The 16666-nt window shown below is 54.8% G+C and overlaps 7 protein-coding genes across 7 annotated transcripts; 4 read left to right on the top strand and 3 right to left on the bottom strand.

Annotated features, from left to right (window-relative positions):
• Positions 1-596: 596 nt before the first annotated feature.
• J4E83_001558 (uncharacterized protein) lies at positions 597-4497 on the top strand (the record flags this gene model as incomplete). Its single annotated transcript, XM_049328514.1, has 3 exons — positions 597-3414; positions 3464-4326; positions 4378-4497. 3 exons carry the CDS (start codon positions 597-599, stop codon positions 4495-4497), a joined length of 3801 nt encoding a protein of 1266 aa, XP_049193032.1.
• Positions 4498-5592: 1095 nt separating this feature from the next.
• On the top strand, positions 5593-6201 carry J4E83_001557 (uncharacterized protein; the record flags this gene model as incomplete). Its single annotated transcript, XM_049328513.1, is given in 2 exon segments — positions 5593-5599; positions 5618-6201. 2 exon segments carry the CDS (start codon positions 5593-5595, stop codon positions 6199-6201), a joined length of 591 nt encoding a protein of 196 aa, XP_049193031.1.
• Positions 6202-6579: 378 nt separating this feature from the next.
• On the bottom strand, positions 6580-7052 carry J4E83_001556 (uncharacterized protein; the record flags this gene model as incomplete). Its single annotated transcript, XM_049328512.1, has 2 exons — positions 6580-6611; positions 6713-7052. The coding sequence occupies 2 exons, from the start codon at positions 7050-7052 to the stop codon at positions 6580-6582; spliced, it is 372 nt and encodes a 123-aa protein (XP_049193030.1).
• Positions 7053-9220: 2168 nt separating this feature from the next.
• On the bottom strand, positions 9221-11245 carry J4E83_001555 (uncharacterized protein; the record flags this gene model as incomplete). Its single annotated transcript, XM_049328511.1, has 1 exon — positions 9221-11245. The coding sequence occupies one exon, from the start codon at positions 11243-11245 to the stop codon at positions 9221-9223; it is 2025 nt and encodes a 674-aa protein (XP_049193029.1).
• Positions 11246-11775: 530 nt separating this feature from the next.
• Positions 11776-13263, top strand: J4E83_001554 (uncharacterized protein; the record flags this gene model as incomplete). Its single annotated transcript, XM_049328510.1, has 1 exon — positions 11776-13263. The coding sequence occupies one exon, from the start codon at positions 11776-11778 to the stop codon at positions 13261-13263; it is 1488 nt and encodes a 495-aa protein (XP_049193028.1).
• A 34-nt stretch (positions 13264-13297) lies between these two features.
• Positions 13298-14496, bottom strand: J4E83_001553 (uncharacterized protein; the record flags this gene model as incomplete). Its single annotated transcript, XM_049328509.1, has 4 exons — positions 13298-13531; positions 13591-13710; positions 13773-14221; positions 14286-14496. The coding sequence occupies 4 exons, from the start codon at positions 14494-14496 to the stop codon at positions 13298-13300; spliced, it is 1014 nt and encodes a 337-aa protein (XP_049193027.1).
• A 242-nt stretch (positions 14497-14738) lies between these two features.
• J4E83_001552 (uncharacterized protein) lies at positions 14739-16477 on the top strand (the record flags this gene model as incomplete). The annotated part of the gene is made up of 5 exons (XM_049328508.1): positions 14739-15124; positions 15182-15452; positions 15520-15594; positions 15648-16076; positions 16142-16477. The coding sequence occupies 5 exons, from the start codon at positions 14739-14741 to the stop codon at positions 16475-16477; spliced, it is 1497 nt and encodes a 498-aa protein (XP_049193026.1).
• Positions 16478-16666: the final 189 nt, after the last annotated feature.

The raw sequence follows: 16666 nt of genomic DNA, 5'->3' as shown, positions 1-16666 counted from the left end.
CTGCTGCCGTTAGCTCCTGCACGTCCAAGCGGTTGGGTCGGGTCTCGTACATCCAAAGATCATCTGGGCGCGGTTCGTATATTAGTTCGACAGCTACGTGGGAGAGGTGCTACTCACAGCAAACGCGATTCCGCTCTGCGTCGAAGGTTAGCTATGAAGTCATCAACATTGAACACGGCGTGGCACTCACCATGCCAAAGAACGGCGCGAAGCTCGGCGCGAGCTCATTTGACGACATGATGCCTGCTCGGGTGGTGCGCAGGTCGGGCGGGTGGTGTAGTAGCGAGGGAGTCGACGCGTGATGGGTGAGGCGTTGGATGATTGATAGTCGTTGCGCTGGGCGTTCGTAGGAGAATGGCACTAGGCTGCTTCGGGGGACAGCACGCCCCAGCGCTTCTAATACACACGATCGTGGATACGACTACACCCTACCCGCCCATTTCGCACCTACACCACCTCGCATCTTCACGTATCTTCATCCAGGACGGCCCTGGGTCCTCGCTGGGCGGCTTCAACCCTTCCTGCCCCAGTCGCCCTCCTCCCCTCGGCCACACCCCGCGGCACTGCACCCCGACCAGGCAAGACTGCGCAGAGACATGGCCGACTACGGGAACCACCAACGTCCAGAGTATGCGCGCGGCCCCAACCATGGCCAGCCCTCGGGCGCACGGGAAACCGCCTTCACCAACATCTTCGGCGCCAGCCCCCAAATGGCCGGCCGCTCGCAGACCATGACCTCGCAGTCTCACATGCGCATGCCCGACAGAGCTGCCACCATGTCCAGCCAGACTGCCGACATGATGCAGCGCGCCCCGCCCATGCGCCAGCCGGTCAATGGCTATGATCGTCGCCCTCATCCCCAATACGACGCGCGCCCGGGCAGCAATCCCGGCGAGCAGCGGCCCATGGACCCCCAAAACGCCTACAATCGCCCCATGCCGAACGGCTACGGCCAAGACCCACGATACCACCAGGGTCCGCCGCAGCCTCAACGCCAGCCGCAGCCCCAGTACCTCCCCCAGCCGCTTCGCCCGGAGCGTCAGCCATACGGACAGCCCCAGCGCTTTGACCCGCGAACCTCCCCTCCAGGGCAGCCCCCCTTCACCAAGCCCATACCCAACCGCTTTCCCGGCCCACCGGGCCCTGCAATGAACGCTGACCCGTATCGCTCGCAGTCACTAGCTCTGAACCCGCGCCCGCAATTCACCCCCGGAGGACCTTCACACCCCTCGCAAGCAAACACCTTCCGCCAACAACCATATATGAACCACATGGCACGGACTACGGCCCAGGGGCGTGTTGTTCCAGAACGACCCGACGAACGGACAATGTCTATGACCTCTTACACCAGAGACCCCGAGCACACTCAGACAATGAGCGGCAGGATCATACCAAACCGAAGACGAGAGTCTGGCGGATCGGAAATGGCACCTGGAGCGCCCGGCCAGCCCCAACATATGAACGCTGGACTCCCGCCAAATCCCAGGAGCATTAGCCAAGGCAGCGTGCCAACCCAGTCCCGCACCATGTCCATGGCATCGACCGTTGTGCCTCCGTCCGAACGGACCAACACCATGTCTTCGATGACATCGCGTCCTGATTCGACCCAGACTATGGGCAGCAACGCCAGCAACAACAGAACCTCTAACCAGTCCATGACCTCGCTTTCACAAGGGCAACAGGTCCCTGCCGCCCAGCGACGCGCGCCGCTCGTGTACCCCGCCTTGCTATCACGAGTTGCCGAAACCTTCCAGGATCGAGTTGGCCTGACAGAGAAAGAGAAGGACGGCCTGGTGTACAAGAGTGCCTTCACCGGCGCAGATGCGGTTGACCTCATTTCGTTCATCATCAAGACGACGGATCGTAATCTAGCACTGCTTCTCGGCCGCTCTTTGGACGCCCAAAAGTTCTTCCACGATGTGACCTACGCTCACCGGTTGCGAGATTCGACCAACGAGATCTACCAATTCCGCGAGACCATGGTAGAGGACAAGTCAGAGATCAACGGCGTCTTCACGCTTCTCACTGAATGTTACTCTCCCACGTGCACCCGCGACCGCCTGTGCTACTCCATTGCTTGCCCCCGCCGCCTCGAACAGCAGGCTCGTCTGAACATGCGCATTCAGCCAGGTCTCAAGCGTGAGGAGTCCAGGGCGAGTTTGCATGAGGACAAGGACAATGAAGAGCAGAAACTCTGGATCAACACTGTGCCCAAGGAAGTTTCTGAGAGTGTGTCTGAGAAGGAGCAGAAGCGACAAGAGGTCATCTCTGAGCTCATGTACACTGAACGCGATTTCGTAAAGGATCTGGAGTATCTCCGAGACTTCTGGATGAAGCCTCTTCGCAACCCTGCGACTTCACCCATCCCTGAGCACCGCCGAGAGAAGTTTGTCCGCACCGTTTTCTCAAACTGTCAGGAAGTCTACATGGTCAACTCACGCATGGCCGAACAGCTCACGAGGCGCCAGCAAAAGGAACCCGTGGTTCGAAATGTCGGAGACATCTTCCTCGAGTATGTGCCACATTTTGCGCCCTTCATAAAGTACGGTGCGAACCAGCTCTTCGGTAAGTACGAGTTTGAGCATGAGAAACGCACAAATACCGGATTCGCCAAGTTTGTCGATGAGGTAGAGAGAATGAAGGAATCGCGAAAGCTCGAGCTTAACGGTTATCTTACCAAACCAACAACAAGATTGGCCAGGTACCCTCTGCTTTTGGAGAACATCGCAAAGTACACAGCCGATGACAATCCCGACAAGGAAGACATTCCCAAGGTCATCAAGATCATCAAGGAGACTCTGTCAAAAGTCAACGTGGAGTCTGGAAAGGCAGAGAACCATTTCAATTTGATGCAGCTCAACAAGGACCTCAAGTTTAGGCCTGGAGAGTTTGTGGATCTGAAGCTGACCGACGAAAACCGGCAGTTGGTGTTCAAGGGTACCTTGAAGAAAACTCCAACTGAGACCACTGGTGACATTACTTGTTACTTGTTTGATCATGCAGTTTTGTTGGTCCGGGCGAAGACTGTCAACAAGCGCGAGGAGCAGAAAGTCTACAAGAAGCCGATACCTCTGGAGCTTTTGGTCATTACGCAGATGGAGGAGGTCAATCCGAAGTTGGGCATCTCCAAGAGGCCATCAGCCAACTTGATCGCTGGCAAGGCCATTGCCGCTGCTACTCCAAAGAACAACGACCCCAAGCAACAAGGATACCCTATCACCTTCAAGCATCTTGGAAAGGGCGGTTACGAGTTGACACTATTTGCCAGCACCCCCATATCTCAGCAGAAATGGATGGAGCACATCGACACACAGCAGCGAAGTCTGAGGGAGCGAAGTAACATCTTCACCAAAACAATCGTCAACGAAGGCTTTTTCTCTCCGACCATCAGAGTCACATGCGCTGTTCCGCTGGGTATGTATCTCATCATTCTACTAGTAATCTCAATACTAACTTTTGACAGACGGTGGTCGCAAACTGGCTCTTGGTACAGATGCTGGTGTTTATGTCGTGGAGCGGAAGCCAAAGGACGCCTCCATGCGACCTCGTCGTGTCCTGGATTGCAAGGGTGTAACCCAGATCGAAGTTCTCGAACAACACGCAATCGTGCTTGTATTGGCCGACAAGACGTTGTATTCATACTCGACAGAGGCTCTGGAATCCGACGAGACCCAGTCCATGGTCAAGCGACCACGCAAGATTTGCCACGCCAACTTCTTCAAGGCCGGGATTTGCTTAGGGCAGCAACTGGTGGCTGCAGTCAAGACATCTGCGCTCTCGACCACTATCAAGGTGTACGAGCCTAAGGAGCAGATGGGCAACAAGAACAAGAAGTCAGGTTTCGCGAAGATGATGCTCTCCACGAGCGGAGCAGATCAGCTCAAGCCCTACAAGGAGTTCTACATTCCCACCGAATCGACATCGATACATTTCCTGCGATCCAAGCTATGTGTCGGCTGTGCACGCGGTTTCGAAGTTGTCAGTCTGGAGACGCTTGAAACGCAATCGCTGCTCGACCAGGCAGATACGTCGCTTGACTTCGTCGTACGGAAGGAGAACATCAAGCCAATCCATATCGAGCGTATGGCAAGCGAGTTCCTCCTATGCTATACAGACTACTCCTTCTTCGTCAACCGTAACGGCTGGCGGGCGAGGCCCGACTGGAAGATCACATGGGAGGGCACGCCACAAGCTTTCGCCATCTTTAACCCCTACATTCTTGCCTTTGAGCCTAGCTTCATCGAAATACGCCATATGGAGAGCGGTGGTCTGGTGCACATCATTACAGCCAAGAACATTAGATGGTTACACACGTCGACACGAGAAGTAAGTCAATCACGTAAGATTACATTACTACAGAAAGCTAACAATACCCAGATCCTGTACTCCTATGAAGACGAACTCGGCACTGATGTCATTGCCAGTCTTGATTTCTGGCAAACTGCAAACGGTGGAAAGCAGTCGCTGGATGTCCAGCGCTCATACGAGAAGAGCTAGACTCGACAGTAGCCCGCAACAAAACCTTAACGTCGAGCCTCTACCCTCGAACACACGAGCATGAAACCAGTGGCAAAGGCATAATGACAGCCACGTATGCACCATCTTTTCTGCTGACGACTGCTTTGCGGTTCTCTATGTCATCCTACTTGTCAGCGGAGGCATGCGACATTGTGGTCAAGGAAAGCTCAGGAAGTGCCTCGACCGAGCCGCGGGCGGTGGCGATGGTTGATCACGTTGATTATTACTCTCCTTCTCTGAGGTCAAGAGGAGAGAATACATTTGTATCATAATAGACTCGCACGGTGATTGATCTCCTTGGGGTTTCCAAAGGCAACTAGGCTCAAAATGTGTTGGAGGCATACCAGGTAGTGCGATTGTTGAAGACATAATCTGAAGATGCGATTTAGCGAGTTTGATCACCTTCTCTTTCTTCTTTGTTTTCTCTCTACCTATATTATGTATTTGAGTTATGTTTTGGTACTATGGCTGAGCCTTTTAGTTCGCTTCACTTGCTCGCATCCCGACACCATACCCGAGTCTCGGATTAACCGCCGTTACCGACGCTGGAAGTGGGTGTCTCCACCGTCACTAACACCATGGGAGGTCTAGTCGGATAACGTGTTCCTTAGTCTATGGCTAGCTTCATGGTCGGTCCTATTCCTCAAACCATCACATGACGGGGTTCAGCTCAGTGTAGTAGTACCTCCGATGTCGTTCCTTGTCACTATACTGCCGGAACATTGTTATTCTCCTACCGGCATCTAACCACTGCTTCTTCACCGATCACACGACCAAACAACTATCTGAATCGAAATCATCGTTGCTACAATCATGGCTCCCGGTGTACTGTGGGTTGCTTCACGCGTCGTGAATCCTGATAAGCTTTCTATTGAGAAGTTCTGCAATTGGTACGAGAATGTATGTACTTCGATCCTTCTTCATGAGCAGTTTACCATAAAACCACGAAGAAGCTAACAAGAAATGAAAGGAACACATCCAAGAAGTCATCAGCCTCGGCGGCGTACCGTCCGGTGTACGCTACCAAGCCATCCAACCCCAACCCTCACCATCTGTCTACAGCAACGAATTCCCATGGCTAGTAAGTCCTTCAACCCAGAACCCCAATACCACCATCTAACCCCAACCCCCCAACAGGTGACCTACGAATTCCCCGACATCGCCTACAGAGAAAGCGAAGACTTCCAGAACATAGCCGGCAAGAACCCTCCCAGCCAAGAACTAATCAACACAATCTACAAGAACTCCGCCTTTGCCATCCGTTTCTATGAAGAAATCCAAGCCGTCAAAGGAACCACTTCATCTCCGACTAAATTCGTCATCTCAGCCGCTCTCCAACCACCGAAAGACGCTTCTTCAGATGCAGACTTCGATGCGTGGTACCGCGAAGAACACCTTCCGGTTCTTTCCCGCGCACCAGGCTTTGTGCGCTCGCGCCGGTTTAAACTAGCCGCTGCGTCTACGCTGGAGGACTTCCAATTTGGAGATGCGATGGAGACGGCGCCGAGGTATTTGGCGCTGCATGAGTTTAGTGGGGAGGTATTGCCGTGGAAGGAGTTGGAAGAGAGTGGGCAGACGGAGTGGGCGAAGAAGGTTATGGGGGGTTTGATCAAGGAGGAGGTTGGGTTGTATGAGGTTAAGAGGATTTATAGTGAGGAGGAGTGGGGGAGTGTTGGGAAATAGAAAAGTAGGAATTATTTGTTGCTGTTTTGACTTATTTTCATTGAACTTGGATGTGTCTATGGACGGCTAGTGGGCTTTGGTTGCAAATATCCTCCTTGGGTGACTACCTGGGCACGTCTGCTTGTAAATGTAGATTCGTATCATTACCTAGCTATCTGCCCCGTTGGTTGACGGGTCAACGTGATCTGATATAGCTAACTCTGATCAGAGCTGTTTTTCGAGATCGCTCTATAGCTTCTCAAACACATCTGCTACCCTTTAGAGCTTGATCTAGGCTCCAGAGCTTTTGTTTCCTTCTTTGTATGAGATGTGTGGGAGTCTCAGAGATGTGGATGGCGAGCAGTCCAGAAAGTATATTTTCGAGCACACATGAATGTTTTACGAGTTTATTGCGTGCTCTGGGGCAGTACCTAATTTTAGGTCTTGCCCGTCGCAATATATGCTAGCCTCGCTCACCACTCCAGGCTCAAGCTGTCAGCCCAGCTGCCCTTCTTCTCAACCTTGTACGCACTCTCGACATTTCCGTTACCCAAATCTGCACCGTAGAAATGCGCAAAGCAACCTCTTCCGACCTCTTCCCACTTGAGCTCACCCTTCTTATCCGCATGAACCTGCCCGTCGCCATCGGTGCCCGCGACTAGCACGTCGTACTTGATCTTCAGCAGCCACAGCTCCGAGACGTCGCTGAAGAACTTGTCGGCAGTGCCAGGTACTTGCTCCGACGTTGATAGGTGGATGTAGCCGTCATTACGGTCGAGGTCTGAGAGCGGGAGACGCGCGGGGAGGGGGGATGGCGGGGCAGCAGGGAGGATTTTGTAGAGGTAGGTTGGAAGGGGCGAGGGAGCCGGCATTGTGGCGCGTAGTACGGATTGCGATGACTGGAAAGATGCCGGTACTCAAAGTGCGGTGAGAACAGCTCGTGACAGGCGTGTGAGAAAAGATGGTAGTTCGGGCACGAACTAGAGAGCGTCACAAGTCGCGAGAAATGCACGTTATGCTCATGATTGGCCGACGCGAGATTACGTGAGACAGGCGAGCATCCACCGCAACCACGGAACCAACATGCCTCTTGAGCGCCACAAAAGTCAGCCTGGACGAGATTCATAGGCAACCATGTCGCGTCCGTCTTTGCACCGTACCTCGACCCATCCGCAACATAACAGTAGGGTTTTCCTGCGCGCCCCGTGGTGCGGTACATTTACGTCATCTTTCGGGCTTCGCACAACCGCACGAGCTTTGGGTGCCAGAGGGCCACCGCAGAACACGTTGGCGACCAAAAACACCTACTCGTGAGACCCAGACACACGATTGGACGCGCGTGACGAGTCCATCCTGTTTTCCACGCATCCACAACCACGAGAAATCAAGACTCGCTACCACTCATATGCACCCACGATAGTCGCCAGGCTGGGTGTGCGCGCGGCTGGGTAGGATGCTCCGACCGGCAACGACAGTTTTAAACGCCCACGAGCCCGACCAACATGGTTTCCATACGACTCACCCAGGATGAAATGCACCACCTTTTGGAAGAGCAGGGAAATGGCCAGACGCGCTGCTGTATACAGGCGACGAATGCGACACCAGCTGGGTCGCATGTAACTTTTGGTTATCTGAACAAAGGAGCTGCAAATGTCATATTCAAGATCAGACCCGAGACCAGCACTGTCGCGACACGTTTCCAATTCGTCGATATACTTTCCAAAGACAAAAAAACTGGCGTAGCAACATCAGTACCCCATCGAAGCCTGATGGGAAGAGTCCTCCGCGTACCCAGAGGCGGCCAAAAACATCTTTCGTCCCTAGAAATCCTGGACGGCTTCGAACATGCCATCCGGCCACTCTTCCTTGCAGGTCCGCGGAACAAACCCCAACAGCCCGCTCGCGATCTCACAAAGCACCTCATGGACCACGAAGGCGTATTGCTCCTGCCAGACGTCATGAGCCACCTCTACACACGCGTCGAAAAGCACACCTTCGCAACCCCACAGTCGCGACGAAAGTGCTGGGGCATCCTCCTCCCAGACATGTCGCCCAAACACGGTGCATCAATAACGCTCGAAGTAAAACCAAAATGGCTCGCGCAATCCCCCAACGCACCCTCTGGAGCAATCCGCTGCCGCACCTGCGCCATGCACGTTTCCGTACCCAAGAAAAGAGATAACTACATTTGTCCTCTGCAGCTGCTGCATGGAAACTCCTCGTCCCTACTACCATGGTCCCAAGCAACAGTTTCCCAGCAATTCGACAGCAATACTGGTAAAGAAGTCCGACCATCCCCCGTCGTCATTGCCGCGCTTGTAAAGGCACTTGTGGATTACCTTACCATCGGCGACGGCCTCGCGCTCCTACAACATCTCCTCAATCTGCAGAGTTCGCTTGACCCGCGGGGCGTGCTTTGTCGACCTAAGATTAACGCGGAGGCGTTTGATCATAACCTTAGGCTGGCCATGACGCTGAGGGACTGTTCGATGTTCATCAAGGTTGCGTACGATAAGGCTGGTGTTACGGCGATTGAATCGAAGTTAGGGGATTTGGATTTCAAGTCCGCGGAGAAGATCGTGGATTGGATGGATAAGGAGAGGGGGTTATTGCTGGATGGGTCGTATACGAAGAATGTGAAGGAAGGGCCGGTGTGTTGGCTTCAGAAGGGTTTGGGCGTTTGAGGATGTTTTTTAATGAGAGGAAAAACTTTTCGGTTTGTGTTATTATATTTTTCTTATGAGGGATGTAATGTACGGACACTATAGAAGGAAGGGTCTCAAGGGAACGCGAAAAAGATGGATGGGTTTCGATATAACAAGCACATTTAATTCAGATATTTACATTGTCGCTAAAGAGGGAAGGAGGGTATCTATGTAACGCCAATGCCCATGAGATCCTATCGTAGATGGCGGGGACTCCAAACCTGTCCCTCGCCAGAAGAAGAAGAATAAAAGCGCTATAATGGCGTAACGAGAACACACCGACAGTGTTTGTTCATTCAATCATCAATCATTCATGCAATCCACCACGCCGACACTTACGCGCCCTCGGGGGTAAAGCAATGCACACGAACGGTACCGTCTTCACTCCCGCTGACGACCCTTTCGTCACTCAGCCCCACACAAGTGATAGGACCCGTATGACCCGTAAGTGTCCTCTCGTGTTTGCCCGTCCGGGGATCCCAGATCTTAATTGTCTTATCCTCAGCTCCACTAACCAGTCTGAGTGAATCGGCGGCAAGCGACCAGATACCTTCTACATGGCCGAAGAAGCGGTGGACACAGCGACCGGAAGGTACGTGCCAGAGGCGAATAGTGCCGTCGAGAGAGCCGGTGAGCATGTATGAGGGCGGAGACGGACGGGAGGGGTCGTCGGGGAAGAAACTTGGTTCTTCGGGGTGACTGTGGTGGTGAGAAGAAGAAGACGAGGTATGGGCGAGAGGCGGGGCGGTATCAGAGGCGAGGGAAGCGGTATCGGATGTATCATTGTTTGCGTTTGCGACAAAGTCATCTTCGTCGATTTCAAAGGCTTGCGGAAGGGGCAGCACTTGTTGGACTTGGCCGACGTGGCCTTCGTACGTTTTGATGCAGCGGTGGGTGTCGAGATCCCATAGCTTGACGGTCATGTCGTCGGAGGCGGAGAAGAGGGTGCGCGAGGGGAGGTCGATCTTGACGGCGTTGACCCAGTCTGTGTGGCCTAGCAAGGTGGTGCGCTTCATGTGGCTGAAGTCGTGCACCATGATGGTGTTGTCTGAAGACCCGGATGCGAGGAGTTTGTCTGCCATGTGGAGGCCAATTACACCATCGCTGTGGCCGTTCATGGATTTGACAAGTTGGCCTGTCCGCCAGTTCCATATCTTGATCGTGTTGTCCAAGCTGCCGGTGATCAGTTTGCTGTCTTCAAACTGCAGGCATCGGATGCCTTGGGTGTGGCCTGTTAAGGTGCGGATCTCTTGGCCTGTCTTGATGTCCCAGACTTTGATTGTGGCATCGTAGGAGCCGGTGATGAGGACTTGATCGTCGAATTGCAGGCACATGACGCCGTTGGTGTGGCCCTTGAATATACGTGTCGAATAACGTCCGTACTTCCAATTGCTCCCAACCTTGTAGCGATCCTTGTAGACATCCTTCCATGGTCGCTTCTTAGGATGATCAAAGTATGATGTGACTTGATCTTGACCGGCTTGGAGGCTGGTGCATGGTCGTTTATTCGAAGCTTCTGGGGAAGAATCGTCGTCTGGTACAGAGCGCTTGGTGCTGGCAGCGGGGTCGGGGCCTTGGGATAACCGATGAGCGAGTGTGTCGGGTGAGGTCTCGGGCTGTGGGGTGATGTTTGGCGACCATTCATTGAGGCCCCGCCCCGATGCGCGCAGTTGTATCCGTCGCTTCTCATGGCGCAAACGACGTTGGTCGAGTAGCGGGAGTCCCCAGCCGCATTTTGTGCACTTCCTGTCAATGTGCTGCTCGCACATCTTGTGCCAGACGACGTCGTCGTCGGCCAGTTGTCTCCACCGCCGATTGACCTGCGAGGCCTTGCACAGCGAGGTGGTGTCGAGATAGCAGAGGATCTTGAAGCCCAATTCGGTGGGCAGTGCGCCGAGAAAGTCGATCTTAATGAGGTTCCGGACGGAGGAGGATATGAAGGAGAGTTGAGGAAAGCAGCACTGGGCGAGGATGCCCTGCAGCATGAGGTTGCGATGGCGGGAGGGAGCCGCGGAGAAGAGCGACCAGACGTTGGCAATGCTCTGCTGGTCGGCCTGGGACTCTCTGCCGAGTTGTTCCTGCAGTTGCTCCATGGACGGCTCGTCTGCTTGCCGTCGACAGAGTAGGTCGGGACGGTGTCGATAGCAGAACTTGGTGTTGGCAGTGCGTGGACGCTCGTCCTGGCCTGGGCTGTTGGCGCCGAGGGGGTTATATTGTTGGGGAATGTGCTGGGCGAGGTATGGCGTGATCATCTTCTCCATTTTCTTCGACTTGTTCGCCTGGGCCTCTTCGGCCTCGTCTGTGGTTGCGTGCTGGTGTCGTGTCCGCTCCGACATGCCTTCGTGGTCGTGGCCATGCATCAGGGCAGCGTGCGGATCTGTCGAGGTGGCGGCGGTGAAGTCGTCAGGCGACGAGTCTCGGGGGCGCCATGAAAGACGTCTTGGTCGGGGAGGAGCGGTGGTGGCGTGGGTGGTTTGCGACGCCATGGTCAATTCATGGGCTGCGGCAAGATGCGAGGGCTGTCGAGATTCCGGGGCGATATCGCGTGCGAAGCCCAGGTCGCTGGTCCAACAGGCGGCAGACTGTGCGGATGTAACGGCGACTCGATGGCACGTTGCGCATAAATATGCTAGCGAGCGACAGAGTTTGGGCGCACGAAGAGGTGGAATGGCGCAATGGCAGGCTTGGATAGCATCTTCAGCACGCAATGCCGCCAATGTCTCCGCAGCCCTGTGGACCCTGGCACGCTTGCACCCCCCCATGCAGCCGCTCGGGCCATCTCTAGTTGCGCATGCCATCATTCACCATCACGAGCCTCGCATCGCGAACTCCCACTCGACCGGCACCGCTGCCACTATGCCCAACACCCGCTGCCGTGGCCGCCGACACGATGGCCCCTCCACCCTCGCCCGCCTCTCCCACCAGCAGCGCTGCCTCTAGGACGTCGCTGGACCACGACCACGCCCAGTCGCTCACGCTCGAGCATCTCGTCAAGCACTTTGTCGCCGCCAAACGCTCCCTCAACACCCAGACGGTCCTATGGCGCGCCACCGACATCGTCAACACGGCACGTGACCTGCTCGAAGAGAACGCTGTCGTTTCCGCCAAGAACACGGCCATCCGCAACCTCGTCGAGCAGCAGGTGGATGCCCTGGAAGCCGTCCGCCGCGGCGTAGACGTGGTCGAGTCGGAAGTGCAGGCCGAGTTCAAGCAGCTGCTCCACGACGTCGACGCCTCCTTTGCCGGTGTCAACTCTACCCTCGCCGTCCTGCGCGACACGCCCATTGAAGGCGCCCTGCAGCCTCCGGGCACTCCCCAGAAACATCTCTACGACTTCATCGACAGCGCCACCGTCTCCAACCTGCAGTCCACACTGCGCGCCTGCATAGACCGCTACAACGATGCCCATGCCACGCTCGACGAGAGCTCTCATGTCTTCGATACTTGTCTGGACAACCTCTACTCCTCCATCGAGAACGTGCCCATGACACCCGTGTCCACGTCCACACCGAGTCCTATACCCAGCCTATACCATAATCTTGAGGGCCACGCAAAAGAGGCTGCGCAGGCATTCCAGTCGCTTGTCCAGCACTACGACCTGTGCATAACAGCCTTGCGCCATACAGAAGGAGGTTCCGCTGCTGCCACCCAAGCAACGGGGGATGCGCCAGTCCACTCTGAGGATAACGGTGCCGCGCCTCCCGAGCCCATGAGCGAAGATGAGCGCCGCGACATGCTCAACGTCTTGCAAAAGGACGCGCAGGAGGTGGAAGACGTCGTGACCGAGATACAGGAGCGAGGCTCTGAGATGACCTTCCTCCTGGGCCAAATCGAGAATCACATCCGCCATGTCCGCAGCGAGTCGTCAGCCCTGTCCAAGATACTCGAGATGATGTCGCAAATCACTGGCCAAGTCAAAGAGCACATTGTGACCTCACGCTCCTTCTATGCCTCATGGCTGGAAGACACACGGCCTAGCCTGCTCAGCGGCATCGACGAGTGGGAGAGCCAGCGCGACTTCTTCGAACGCTTCGACCTGGCCTACGCCGAACTCCTCGTTGAGGTGTCGTCACGACGGAGGCGGCACGAAAAGGCCAAACGGAAGGCTGAGGAAGCGCAAAAGGAGCTAGATAGGATACGCCTCGAGGATGAACGTGCAAGGGAGCAGTTTACCGTGGCTCAGGGTGATTTCCTGCCCTTGGATATCTGGCCGGGTCTGAGGGATCCGCCGCGACAGTACGAGGTCAGAGTCGTACCCGCTAGTGTAGAGGGCGAGCAAGACGAGAATGACCAGGAAATATACGGTGGCCAGAGTATACCTCAACTAGGGAGGACCGTTGTTGAAAGGGCGCTCACGCGAGTTAAGCGACGAATGTAATTGACTGGTATCATATATACTGGCTATATAGCCCTCACGTCGGCTTTCGTCCGTGAGTAAAGTAGAAGCGGATATACATATGCACATCCTTCCTCCTGATATCCGCGACCACCTTGGCAATCATGACACGGCACTCGGACTCACTCCAGCCCATGACCTTGCCTAAGAGACCGAGAGTGTAAGGCTCGATGCCCATGGACATGTGTTCGCGCTGGTAGCGGCCGATTTCCTTCATTTTCGCGTCTTTGGCCCAAGGGCCGATAGGGATCTACAGGCACCGCATTAGCCTCGTAAACGGCATAGTGTAGGGGAAGAGGGTAGACATACCTTGATGAGCTTCTCGTGAACATCGATGAACCCTGCATCCGTCATCCGCTGCTTCAGGCTATCCCCGGCCGTGATGTCCCTTCCCCACGTTTTAGCGGCAGCGTGGCACAACTCCTGCCACTAGAGATAGAGGTACGAAGTCAGCATATGTCTCACGGGCACTTCGTACAGTCAAACCTTACCTTGAGCATGTCGGTTGCCAGCTCCATGGTCCCGTCGTCACACTCACACAACGCAAGCGGCTCTTGAAACTCTACCCAACCACCGGGCTTAGTGTGCGTGTACGTCTGCCGCACCAGCTTGTCCCAGTCGGAGATGCTGCCAGACATGGTTCGGCAGTGGATGAAGTCAAAGGCCTCGTCGGGGCTGTAGACCCATTCCGACTCGGCATCGTCAATGTAGAACTTGACGTTGGGCGGCACCCACGTTGGCTGGATGGGACTGAGATCAGTGCCTATGACCTGTGCTCCTGGGTGCTCATCGGCGAAGTCTATGGCCCAGATGCCGGTGCCGGTGCCGATGTCGAGCACGCGCTGGGGCGCAGGCGGGATGGGTGCATCGTAGAGCTTGCCGCCTAGGATGAGGAGGAAGATGTGGTGGAGGAGATCGAGGCGGTCTTGCTCCTGTTCGTCTGCAGAGGTGGAGGTACAAAGTCAGCATTGGTCTCACATGCACTTCGTACACTTGGGACTGACCATTCGGTAAAATGTACGAGCCGGACCGGTAGCCGTGGTATCGCCGTCCATTGGAGTATTCATAGTTGAGGATAGTCGATGCGATGGACGTGGATGCCGTGGATTCGCCGCCGAATGCCGAATCGCTATCGCTGTTGTTGGCCGTGTCGACGTCGAGATGCAGAACGGATTGCAGGTTGCCCTCGGCTGTTGGATCCTGCGGGGCTGACATGCTGTGTTCCAGTTCTTTTCCAAGAGCGTTTGCACTCGCGGGGTCAGGCCTCGCCTTATATCTTCCACCTCTCTACTTTCGTCGGCCATGCCGTAGGATCCAGGATGCCGGGTCAAACGCACCCCATTCCATAATCAGTCTGCAAACACCACATGCCTTAGCGACATGTAGGAGCGCACTCTGCTCTCTAAAGAGCGCTTCGCCGCCTGATCGACTTACTGCCTCTCTGACAGCCAGCCGTCATGTCTCTTCCCGCTCTGCGTCTGCTGGCGTACTTTGTGTACCTCCTCGCACGTGTCTTTTACCGCCTATATTGCCATCCACTATCCCGCTTTCCTGGCCCCAGGATTGCGGCAGCCACAAGCTGGTACGAGGGCTACTACGAAATTGTCCACAAGGGGCAGTACTCGAAGCAAATCTCCAAGCTCCACGATGTCTATGGCCCTATTGTAAGAGTGACGCCTGATGAACTGCACATACGAGACCCATACTTTTACGACCAAGTCTACGCCAAGAACGTCCACCTCGACAAGGAGGGTTGGGACAAGAGGTTTGGGTGTGCAGGCGGCCTGCTGCCGACCGTCAACGCGGAGCAGCACAAGCGACGCCGTGCTGCGTTGGCTCCCATGTAGGTGCTTCAACATGTAGTGCACAGCACCTCGGCACGATTAACGCCTGTTGTCAGGTTCTCACGCCGCTCAATCCTCGACTTCATACACATCATCCACCGCCATGTCGACACCCTCTCCGTGCGCATGCAAGAGTTTGAGGCTCGCGCAGAGCCGCTTAACCTATCCCATGCCTTCCCCGCCCTGACAGGCGACATCATCATGGACTACTTCTTCGGCTTCAACTACAACCAGCTCAAGCATCCTGAATTCGAGTCATTCCATGATGCTTTTATTCGGGTTGGCGGTGTGGGTCACATCGCCACGCAGTTCCCCATGATACTTCCCGTGGGTTATATTTAGATCATTCAAGATGTGCACCAGTCACACGTGGAACTGACATGGTTTTTTGCAGATTCTCGACTGTATCCCTGACCGTATCAGCGGCTGGCTGCAGCCAGCAGTGAAGCCAGTGCTCAAGTTCAAGCAGGTATGCGGCACAGCACTGCATCTATACCGTGTTGAGTCTAACATGCGAGTCAGGATAACCGAACTCACATTGCGCGCACCCTTCAAGGCGAGGACATCAAATCCAATGATGCGAAGAAGACCATCTTTCAAGAGATTGTCGCCTCTAAGCTACCAGACTCTGACAAAACCCAAAAACGTCTCGAGGATGAAGCGCAAATCATTATTGGAGGCGGCGTAGAGACAACCGCCTTCTCCCTGTCCACAGCCGCGTTCCACATCATCAGCACCCCACGCATCTACGAGCGCCTGCACAAAGAGCTCGTAGAAGCTTTTCCCAACAGAGACAAACTGGAGCTGGGCCCATTGGAAAGAATGCCGTATTTCAAAGCCATCATCATGGAGACCGCGCGCATGTCATACGGCCTGAGTGCCAGAAACCCCAGGACACACAAGACGCCTTTGCAGTACAAAGAGTGGGTCATCCCCGCAGATACTTGCATCGTAAGTCATTACCCTCCTTCATGATCCATCTTCCCATCGCATCCGAACTAACCCCACCCCCACAGTCCATGACCATCCCCGAAGTCTCCCACGACGAAACCCTGTTTCCGTCTTCCCGCACCTTCATCCCAGAGCGCTGGCTCAACGATCCCAAGACCGCAGATGGCATTCCGCTTGAGCGCTTCATGGTTTCTTTCGGTCGCGGTACGCGCAATTGTCTCGGTATCAATCTGGCATATGTGGAGCTGTACCTCACGCTAGGTATGCTGTTTCGGAAGTACAAGTTTGAACTCCATGAGAGTGATGTAAGCGATGTGGAGTTGGGTCATGATTTCTTCATTCCGGTTGCGAAGCTGGAGAGTAAGGGATTGAGGGTTTTGGTTAGGAGCACGGAGGATTGAAGCTTCTCTTCCTTGCGACCAGAGGAGATTGTTATCTTGCGGACTCACTCTGACGGGTCATCCTGAGAGGTCATCTTGAGGACATTATTCCGAGGAGGTGAGATATCTATGAGATACAGCCCCAAGGGAAATACATTCAATTACTTAACCAAAACCTCACATCAGCATACCCCCGCCATCCGTCCTAAC

This window comes from Alternaria metachromatica (assembly GCF_023757995.1).
Source record: "Alternaria metachromatica strain BMP 0045 chromosome Unknown scaffold_2, whole genome shotgun sequence".
In the NCBI taxonomy this organism is placed as follows: domain Eukaryota; kingdom Fungi; phylum Ascomycota; class Dothideomycetes; order Pleosporales; family Pleosporaceae; genus Alternaria; species Alternaria metachromatica.
Note: the sequence above shows the minus strand (reverse complement) of the source record. Positions and strands in the feature narration are given on the sequence as shown.